Here is an 11,466-nt window from a genome sequence, read left to right as displayed (position 1 = left end):
ACAAATATATAATATCTTGCTTTTTGTTTTTTGGAACGGGTTTAACTTTAAAAATTTTAAAAATAAATAAACCAATCGAACTGGTCAATGAACCGGTTGGACTGAACCGGCCGGTTGGTTTATTTATTTTAAATTTTTAAAGTTAAACCCGTTCCAAAAAACAAAAAGCAATATATTATATATTTGTATTTTATTTTATTCCTCATTTTTTATTGTTGTTTTTGTTGTTATTATTGTATACTTATATTTTATTTAATTATTTATTTTTGAATATTTGTTGTATGGTTGTATTCTTAATATTTATATTTTGTAAAATTCAATTTTATGTAGAGTTGATACTTTGTGACAGGCAATATAACATTGCAATATGTAATTTTGTATTTATTTATTTAATTTTTTTCTTATTTTTCTTATTTTTAATTTTTAAAAATTTATTTATTTGAAAAATATTAAATCCGATTAAACCAATCAGTTCAACCGGTTGGACTGTGAACCGATTGCCTAACCGGTCCGATTTTTAAAACATTGGCTAAAACAAAATTTAATATTTTAATTTGATTAAAAATAAATTCTTCATGCCAATTGTATATATGCAAAATCTCATTTACAATACATACCAATAAATATTACATTACAAAACTTATAGCACAAAAAATACATTAAAAAAAAAATCACAACTCCAAAACAGAATCACAATACTCAGCAGCACCATTAATCATCCTTGAGTAAACTTTGTCTATTTTTTTCACACAATAAGTAGTGTTTTTGATATCCAGTCACATTGAAAATTTAACTATGGAAAAATAAATTAAAAAATGCATATTACAGAGCAAAGTGTAAAAGAAACATGACAGAAACAGTTGAAGTTGGAAACCAATCTTTCTACATTCAAAACAACAACAATTAAAACCATTTGCTACAATAACAACAGGGTCATCCTGAGGGAGTAGTGGTGAATGGACATATAGATACATAGAGGACATGGTGGAGTATGATAGTTTGGCCGGAAGGATGTCACGGTTCGAGCTTCAAGGAGACGACGCGAGACTGTCTGTTGCGCCTTGCCACCTTCACAAACACAACTGATAGGCATGATGGCGCCCACCATGGTCGACGAACTTCTTGCTCTCCTTTCAGACATGCAACTGCATGTGTAAACAAGAACAAGTGTATGATTTCACTGTAACCTTTGGAATTGGTTTGATCAACACTTGAGAGTAAAAAACACATAAATGTATTTGTAAGTGTTATATTTGGATGATATACTATTGAGATGATGCGAAAGTCAGATGCTCAAATCGAACTTGAAAGTCATATTTGATGGAAAAGGTTTACAAGAACAAAATAGCTATGAGGTAAATCTAGTGAAGATCTAATTTATTTACACATGCAGATCAAACACAATAGTAGAAAACACATAAATGTATTTGTTAATGTTATATTTGGATGATATACTACTGAGATGACGCGAAAGTCAGATGCTGAAATAGAACTTGAAAGTCATATTTGATGGAAAAGGTCGTCTTCAAGAACAAAATAGCTATGAGGTACATCTAGTGAAGATATAATTTATTTACACACAGGCAGATCAAACACAATAGTAGAAAACACATAAATGTATTTGTTGATGTTATATTTGGATGATATACTACGGCAAAATATGGCGTAATTTTTTTCCAAGGAGATACCTGTAATTTATTATATAGGGGATACTGGAGAGATCAAATTTAACAGAGTATAAAAAAGGCAGATCTGTGAAAAGTAAAGAGAGGGTAATACGTCAAATTTTAAATGTTGGTGCATGAAAAGGAGTGTCGACAACAAATTAAATATAGAAAATTACAGTCTATGGCTTAGAAATAAAAATTGCTTGACTCTCTTGCGCAGAGGAGCTTTCACACATGTTAGAAGGAGATGAGAGAAGAGACCAAAAACAAGTTCAAAACAATTGAATTTGTCAAAACTATCTGCAGAAATTAATTATGCAACAATGACTGATTGGAACTCAGTAAGAAGTCATATCTATGAAAGGTATTAAAAAATAATCCCTAAAGCTGCTCACATATGATTGTAAACTTATGCATGGATTTATCCAGAAGAAATCTCCACAAGAATGACGCTTAAATAGATCAGGCAAAGATTATTCTCCAGAAGATCATCTTCCAATCTTGTATTGTATTACCTTCTACCTGATTTAGTTGAAGTTTCTTACCACAGAGTTTAAGTTGAATAGTATCTATAATCCAGTTAGTTAGATTTGCCTTCTTATGTTGAAGGAAGATGTGTGGCAACGTGGATTGGACATTACAGCCCTTAGAATAGAATATATTGCTGATATGCAACATCTTATGGTATAATGCAACTGGGATTAACATGGACAAGTGTAATCCTTTTCATATATCAACGGAAGCAATCATACCTGAACAGAGAAAGCATAAACCTAAGTTATTGAAGTAACCCAATCTCAGTAGTAGTTAAGAAATGCAAATATAATGCAAATTAAAGCTAAGAGATGGTTTTCCATTATTTCCGCCTAGCAGTTCCGTGCATGTGGTGCAATATTAATTACAATCAGAATGCAACAAACATCTCCACAACACTAATAATGTATGGAAAAGAATATATGAAGTTATGAACACACTCTAGAAAGATTAAAGACGGAACTAATTGCACGATATTCAATACTAAAGACAAAAACTATGAAACCGACATGTTCCCTTGTCCCAGCATCTTTACTTTCGGGTAAAGACATAACTAATTGCTAATATAAAAGAGTTATCTTTGTACTAAGTTAGTTTACAGGTGATATGATTATCTATAGGCATGACCATCAATACATAACATTCAAAATTCTAAACCATCAATGCCTGATAGAAGGCTCATGCTGCACAGATCAGACTCACCAGGTGCTGTTAATGCTTTCACCGATATGCTTCTAACTTACATCATATTCCGCATATAAATCAAGCTCGAAACAAATATATTACCCCATAAACTGGAACACCTGATAGAAAAATCTCAGAACCTCTAGCCTACCTCCCCATAGATGTTAGGAATATGATGTTAGATGCGGGAACCATGAGGAAGAAGAGAAAGAATATAGAACCTTTGATGCGCCTAAGCTCTTTACAAAGAGTTATAAAATCTCCCCATTTCATGTGGCATCGCCTGATAAATCGAAGAATCTGCTCTGTAGTGAACATGGATAAGCTCTCTAAATATTCTCCATTGACTCCATTATCTTCAAAAACCTGTCGATAGCCACCAAGATTTATCTCCTCCAGCCATAGACCAACATCCTGCAATCAAATTTCCTCGTTCAAACCAACTAGCCAAATTTATTATAACCGCACCTAAAGTTAATTTTAACTATTAGTAATTTCCTTCTGAAATAAGTAAACAGTTTTAACAAAATATAGCAGGACAATCAATGACCTAATTCAAGCAGAAACAACGGAAATCTAAAAAGGAAAAATGCCATATAAATGATGGCCAGAAATAGCTCCTAAGTCAATAATCAAACCAACAGAAGTGTGGTGAAGTAAATCCAATTTGGATATATTCTACAAAGTGAACTTCACTAAAAGGCTATGTAGCTTGTAACCAAACAATTAAAGTGGAAAGTGGAAACAATTAAATAATGATCAACTGCCATAGGTAATAAAAGTGGAAACAATTAAATAACTTAAATAAAATCTCAATAATCTTTCAAAACAATAAAATTGACATCTACACACAGAATAACACCTTTGCTCATGAATTATAGCTATTGAAGAGATATCCTGAATGAATTAACTAACTTTCCAAGCACCCATATGACTAAGAGGGAGTAAGAGAGTTTCAGCAAAAAATAGCTCAGGTTCTCATACATTCACTACAAATTCACAATAATTTTTTTTTCCCAAACACCCTAGTTCAAAATCATCTGAAACATAGGAAGGTAGACCAAATATTCAAATCTTAACCCAAATAATCTTCCACATGCCAGATCCTACAACAGTTGGGCCTGCCATAGAGAGAATTCCATAATATAATTGAAACTAACAAACACAACACATCCAGACTGAAAATATAAGAAAATATAAGAAATTAAAAATAAAAGGAGAAAAAAAGAAAGAAAGCAAGTAGCCAACCCATCTCCCGCAGCTGACCAAATTAATGTATAAATTCGCTCATTGAACATAATCTAACACCGAAAAACGATCTTCCCGCAAATCAATGAATGCTGAACATTAAATATATTAGCATAACTATTACCAATCCTCAGGAAAAATTCGCTTGAAATCAAACTAGATAAAGCCTATACAGCCAAAATCCAAACTTTATACTTCAAGGAAATCACAGGTACCGATAAAACTCCAAAAAAAATAATGACCACCACCATACCAAAGATCAAAGAAACTTCAAAGAAATTGGCATTATATCCAATAAAAGATAACTACCCAACAGAAATTCAAGCTTCAAGCTTCAAACTTCAAGGAGATCACAAGCATCAAAAACATCAACCAATGAGCATCACCACCACAACCATATACAATACCCATAGCTCAAAAATCCATTCCAAAGATCAAAACAAAATTCCTCGAAAATACACAACCAACAACAACTCCACACAGTCGCAAAAACCACAAAAAAACCAAATTTTTCCACATATTTTCACCTTAGAATGCCCTAAAAATCAAATCTTTAACTAAGAAAACTCCAAAATCAGTCAAGAAACACCAGATCAAATAGCAAAAACAATCAAAATTCATACCTCCACAGTCCAAATAAAGAAATCCAAAGGTTCCGGGGGCCGCCCCTTGCTCATCTCCCCCTTCCTCTTCCTCGAACCCTAAAATCCCAACCCATTCACAAGATCAAACAAAGAAAACCAGAAAACCAGGAACTCATCAACAGCCGGGTGTGACTACCGTTGTGAAAACTCCGCAAATGAACTTCCAGCCCGAATCCCGCAACCGAACTGCGTCACTCCCGGGAATTCTCACGAGATCTCTTCACGTTCCCACAATGAAAAAGAGAAAGAGAAAGAGAAAGAGAAAGATGAAAAAGAACAAAGAAAAAGCAAGCAGTGGTTTTCTCACTAGCTATTTATTATTATTATTAATTAATTAATTAATTATCTAATTAATTAATTAATTAAGATTATTAAGAAAATATATCCAAAATGGAAGGTCCATGTGATTATGGGCAATAGATTTTTTTCATGAGAATTAATTTTTTTTTAAAATCTTTCTCTTTAAAGGGTATATGTAAAATTTCTATTAAAAAGTATAATTATTTGTATCAAGATATTAAGCTTATGATTAGAAGAATAACTCTTTGAAATTTATATATTTATGTTTTGTTGGTTGAATTTAATTTTTTTAATTCATATGAGAAAAAATACATTAATTATGAGAAAAAAAATGGTGGTTGAATAGGGGCTACAAATAAAAAATATTTTTTTTAAATAATCACTATTAAAAAATTCTTTTTATTGGGACCCACATTGATCAGACTCCAGCACCGTCTTATCAATGGATCAATTAATTATATAAATACATTGATGTAATATATATTTAAAACACAGCCAAGAATAAAAAATTAATCTAACAAAGGAAATCGAATGGACACAGAAAAGCCACAATTTAATGATCTAATTAATATAATCTTTTACTATTTAATCTATCAAATCTTAATTCCAAACAACATTGCACAATATCCAAGTCTAATGAGTGTAAGAAAAAAATTATTCATATTATTTCCTTAGAATTGTATATAATTTTGCAAAAATTAATATATATATATACACATGGTTAATAATGGATTAATATATTAAATCATTTAATCATTTCCGTAAATACCTTAAAATTTTTTCCAAATTTTACTAATCATCTAGCAAAATTTGAGTATTCCTCAAATCCTTTTTTCTGACAGTTTATTTTTCAGTCTTTTTCTATTATAAAAAGTAATTGACGTTGACGGAAATGCACTTTTTAAGCGAAAACACATAATATTAAACATAAATGTCAAATATTAAACATCAAAAATAAATATTAAATGAAAAGGTAATATATTAAGTAAAAACTTATATGATTATACGTAAACACAAAATGTTAAATGAAAAATATTTATTAAGGCTATTTCTAACCCAAAGCTCCATATTTAAAGCTTCAATATACAAAAATACAGCTTCTATATTGAAAGTTTATCCAACTAGCATCTCTATTTTTAACTCTAAAATAGAATATTATTAAAATATTTTTCCCTCTTCACAATTTATATATTCATACCATCAACAAATTTAATCAACTTTAATTCTTTTTTTTACTTTTAACCATTGAATTTAAATATTATATTATTTAAAATATAGATTTCATTTTTTTATATTTACTACAAATATTTATTAAATAAAAAATAAAAATATTTTTGAGTATTTGAATAAAAATAAAATATGATTGATAAAAAAATACAAATACAAAAATTTGATTGAGTGTTGTGATTTTTTTATTGCTATCGATGGAATTTTTCTTAATTTTAATGAATTTATATTTCTTGTATTATTTTATTCAACTTTTTATTCTTATTAATTAAAAATTATAAACTTAAATTATAAGTTATTAATTTGATTAAAATATGAAATTATAAATAAAAATTTTATAATGAAAATAGAAAAATAAATAAATAAATAAAAAAATAAATAAATAAATAAATAAATAAAGTGTGTCACTATAACAAATCTGGGATTTGGTGCTGGTTAGAGCTCTGTTGGAGAGCATCCTGCGCCAAATCTAGTGATTTGTTTCAATTCTGTTTACGCTGGAGGTTCTTTAAGCTATGAAAGATACGTCTGTAAGATAGAATAAACCGACTGAGATGAAATATAGTGACTAAAAATAAAGTTCGTCGAAAAAAACGAGGGTCTGTTTGAAAAAAATTCAAAATGTCGGAAGGGTTTGTTTAAGAAGTTTTGAAACTTTCAGGAATTTATAATTTATTTTTCCTTTATATTTTCCAAAAATATAATTATATTATAAGTGAAATACGTGGCATACAAAAATACAAATAATATTTGAAAAATAATTTTATAAATTATTATATAAAAATATAAAATTAATTCAAAAAATAATTAATAATTAAAATCTTAAACAAAAGGAATAATTAATAACTTACATGGTTTTTGTAAGGGATATATAGTGAGCAGAAGCATAGAATTCCATTGATGATGTACTTATATACTTAGGCTTGGTGAAGCTATTCTCCTACATTATTCTCTTTATCATGAGCATGGTGGACCCTATATGTTTCTTTTTATCCTTTTCAAATCACATCCTTCCTCGGAAGTGCGAAGAGGGGAATCTCACATTTTATATTTATATTTTTATTTATTAAGTTTGAACAAAATCAACTCATACCAAATTTGATAGCCTTGATTTTTTTAAAAATAAATAAATAAAGATTTGCTTTTACAGTTCAAATAATGTAATTTTTAAATTATATAAAGTTATAAACATGTTGTTAGTATTATTATACATACAACATATTTACATAAATCAATGTTGTAAATAAATAAATATATAAATAAATGAATTGAATTACTTAAATAAATGGTTTTGAATTCAAATATTTATGTGAAAAAAAAAAAATCAACTTCGAGAGATCTATACTTTATTTTTAAGTACATCACTCCAAACTAGTTTAGAATATATACATCATAGTCAATTATAATTTTCATTATTAACATTAGATATTAAATTCAATTAAATATGATTAATCTAGGTTTGGGTCAAATTTAATATAATACCATAGTCAGTTTAATTAGTTTGTTTGCCCCATGGCTAAAAAGTAATTTTTGACAAAGTAAAAGAAAAAAAAATTATAAAAAATTATAGATACAAATATAGAAATCAGAATTTGCATAAATTTTCATATAATTATAACAAGAATAAAAAGAATTCACATAAAACAAAAATATATAATTTATTTTCTGATTTGCCATTTTATAAATAACAAGAGGCTAGTCTTGTGAAAGTACACATTCAATCATTCATTAACTCTGAAGCAAAAAGTGAGACAATTTAGTCCATACAATCTGCACATCAAATTCATCGATGTTTGCATTGATGAACTGAAAGTTGACATGAATTTTGTGTGTGAGATCAAAACTGTTGAAATTAGAAAAAGGAGGAGGTGGAGAAGATGAAGAAAGAAGAGAAAGAAGGATGAGATAGAGAAGAAAACAATGAGCCGAGACAAAAAGATAGCTATCCTAGAAAAGATTGCCTAACAACTATAGCTGCAACTGCAACATGTGTTTCATCTAACCGAAATTGATGGATGAAAAGCTTGTTTGTTGTGGACCTACCCATATGATGCATTCCTCTCAACTATTTTTTGAAATTGGATTTTTCACTCTATTATCTATTATCTGATACTTGAAATGGTTTACATATTTACAGTGGGTTCATAAAATATCCTAAAATATGCATTAAGTAACTAATTATTCATGGATTCGCAGTTATTTTAATACATGAACATCAAATTTCAAGATCATCATTACTGCCATATTCATGAGCTCACCATTACTAAAGTACATGAACATTAAATATCAAAATCATCACTATTGCTAAGTTATTTGTATATTATTCGACATTCTCCCCCTTCATGTGCTATGGTGTCACTCCAAATATTTTTCTTAATTGCTGGAGCTTGTCTCTTGGTAAAGCCTTTGTAAAAATATTTGCTATTTGACTGTTGGACTTTCAAAACTTCAATTACACCTGTTTTTCTTCAATTGATTTTAGAATAAAATTATGCTTAATGGCTATATGCCTTCTCCGGTGGAAGATAGAATTCTTTGATATACAAATGTTGACTTGTTATCACAATAGATAGTTACAACCATTGGAGGGCATAGCTGACTTTTGGTCTAGTCCAGTCCAGAATCAACCCAACCAATTTATTATACAAAGCAACATATATAATTTCAAGAGGAAATTTGTGTACAACCCCCACTAATTTCAAATTGGTCAAAAAGGGCCTTCAACATTAGAGGTATATTTAGAGGCCTGACACTCGACAATCAGTCAATACATAGCGAAACAGGACACCCACAAATAGTCAAGCAACTACAAACAACAAAACAGTCATAGGATCTTTGAAAATTGACAAATCTCATGGGAAAACCCTTCAATGCAAAGCAAGACCAAAAGAAAAGCGAATTGTGTACTTGTATGTGAAATGACCCAATACAAATGTTCTCTCCCTTAAGCTACTACCTTGAGCATAACATCTAACAAATTGAAATCAAATACAAAGAGAATTTCTTCCTTGAGTAACAATGAGCACACCTCAAAGAAAATCCTAGCTTTGTATAGGCTTATCTCTCTACCTTGCAATATTAATTCAAGCACTTTTGCAAGAATAAAGAAGGAAAGCACCAGTGAATCTTCCTTTCTTCTTTCCTTAGTTTCCACACTCCTTTAGATGCCAAGAAAATGCCTCATGGGTTGCCTCACAAGAGATCTAGAGTTCTCTCACTTTTTCTTTCCTCGTTCCTAATGAAAAAAATGAGCCTGACCATGGCCATGTTGTAACCACAATGACCATATATAGTAATATAAACAGTGTCATGAATGGTAACAATATCATAAACAGTATCCCCACGGCTACTACATGGTTAATTCTTACATTAGAAGCCGAGTGCTCACTTTTGGATAAGAAGCCTTGTGCTCACCCTTAGCGAGAGATTCATTGAGTGTAATGCTCTAGAGAGAGATTTCACTTGTTCTTGTACTGATTTAGATGCTAATAGCTTCGAGAGAAGTATTGGCATGCTTGTAGAATCTTCACCATTCAATTTAACCTCAATTTAATTTCAGAGTTAAGGTTTAGTTGTTTGAGAAGTCCTGGGGAGAATCAATTCAGGGAAACTCTCCATACCTTGATTACCCTCACAACTTTTACCGTCATATTCTCTTCCCTCGAGTTTCTTAATTGATCCACTTAGATTTTTTAGGTAAAAACTCATTAAACTTTTGGCTAGATAATAAGAAATTAGGTAGTATTAGTACTTACCTCATCGGATTCAACATCTTGTGTTTTATATGCATACTTTTACTACTTGAGAGACTTGTGCACTGCAATAAATTAGACTCATTCTTATCTTAGAATTCACACATGCACAAACCCAATCACTTGTTCACCTCACCAACTTTTTCTACTACCCTAGGCTAGGGCGTTCGGTGTAAGAGTTTGTTGCATGCTTCATATGCTAGACTTCCAAACCCTTTAACAAAGCTCCTTAGGGTCTTCTTCAACTCCTCCCGATTTCAGGTAAAATATAGAATGTGATTACTTTAGACTTTATCATGTATCTATACTTGTCTGGTGACAAGAGCACTATTCTTATACACATGCACTTCTTTGCCATGGGGTCATTACTCATAGCCCCTTAGGTCACCGTTGTCTTCACCCATGACATTGTTCGCCTCGATAGAGTTCCTTCAATCATGGTTTCAAACAGTGACTTGATCTTTATGAGTGTGCTTTGGCATGAATTATTCAAACTCCAATGCATGGTCTTAGCAATGAGCAACGCTTACCACCCGAAGTCTGGCGATCAAACAAAGGTGTTGAACTGTTACCTCAAATATTATCTCTGGTGTTTCCTTTCCAAAAATCCATTGTATTGGTTATAGTATCTCCACTAGGCCAAATGGCACTACTATGTTGCCAGATCTTGTCTATTACATCAATGGATAACATGCTCTCTGCTCCCTCCTAGATCCTACAAGCTCTTCTTGCTAATCTACTTCGCACTTAGAATCGGATGAAAAATCAAGTCACCGTCGTCCACAACAACGTCTCTTCTTTGATGGCGATTGGGTGTTCCTTGAACTGCAACCCTTCTAACAAACGTCTCTCAAATCTCATTGCCAGACTCACAAGTTGTCTTGGAAATTCTTTGGACCCTTTCAAGTCATGAAGAAGATCGGCGCTGTTGCTTGCTACTTGGCCCATTTAGAGACATTGTACTTACATAATGTCTTCCATGCCTATGAGCTCAAAGTACTGTATGGGTGAACCATCTCCATAGCTCATTCCTCTACCTCTCAATTTCATAGACCAACACCTCATTTTGCAACCAGCCTGAGTTCTAGATTCGCATATCATCCTCCAGCATGACTAACCTTATGAGCATTTTCTCATTTAGTGGCTCTATTCGATGCCACTTGAGAACCTCTTCGCACATTTCACAATGAATTTCCCAACATTGTATCTCATTATGCAATGTTTTCATGATTAGTTTTGTGATTAGTTGTTATATAATCATGCAATCGATGTTAAGGGATAAGCTAATTTTATTGGCTAATGGTTGTTTAGTGGTAGATATTCTGTACGCATCGCATAGGGTGATTGTACTGGTTAAGGTCATTGTAGTGGTAGGCAAAGATAGGCATAGGATGATTAATATTGATTGCG

General features: G+C 31.1%; 1 protein-coding gene across 1 annotated transcript; it reads right to left on the bottom strand.

Moving 5' to 3' along the window:
• Positions 1 to 781: 781 nt before the first annotated feature.
• LOC120273827 lies at positions 782 to 5,060 on the bottom strand. Its single transcript, XM_039280546.1, has 4 exons — positions 4,914 to 5,060; positions 4,757 to 4,834; positions 3,107 to 3,299; positions 782 to 1,145 (listed from the first exon to the last, which is right to left on the bottom strand). The coding sequence occupies exons 2-4, from the start codon at positions 4,808 to 4,810 to the stop codon at positions 1,015 to 1,017; spliced, it is 378 nt and encodes a 125-aa protein (XP_039136480.1). The 5' UTR covers positions 4,811 to 4,834; positions 4,914 to 5,060; the 3' UTR covers positions 782 to 1,014.
• Positions 5,061 to 11,466: the final 6,406 nt, after the last annotated feature.

Source organism: Dioscorea cayenensis, chromosome 12, assembly GCF_009730915.1.
Source record: "Dioscorea cayenensis subsp. rotundata cultivar TDr96_F1 chromosome 12, TDr96_F1_v2_PseudoChromosome.rev07_lg8_w22 25.fasta, whole genome shotgun sequence".
NCBI classification, from domain to species: domain Eukaryota; kingdom Viridiplantae; phylum Streptophyta; class Magnoliopsida; order Dioscoreales; family Dioscoreaceae; genus Dioscorea; species Dioscorea cayenensis.
Note: the sequence above shows the minus strand (reverse complement) of the source record. Positions and strands in the feature narration are given on the sequence as shown.

Excerpts from the sequence above, each read along its gene's own strand:
- LOC120273827 (XM_039280546.1), bottom strand. The coding sequence starts at position 4,810 with ATGAGCAAGGGGCGGCCCCCGGAACCTTTGGATTTCTTTATTTGGACT. Across the intron at positions 3,300-4,756 it reads TCTTTATTTGGACTGTGGAG|GATGTTGGTCTATGGCTGGA; the intron begins GTATGAATTTTG and ends ATTTGATTGCAG. Across the intron at positions 1,146-3,106 it reads AGAGCTTAGGCGCATCAAAG|TTGCATGTCTGAAAGGAGAG; the intron begins GTTCTATATTCT and ends TTACACATGCAG.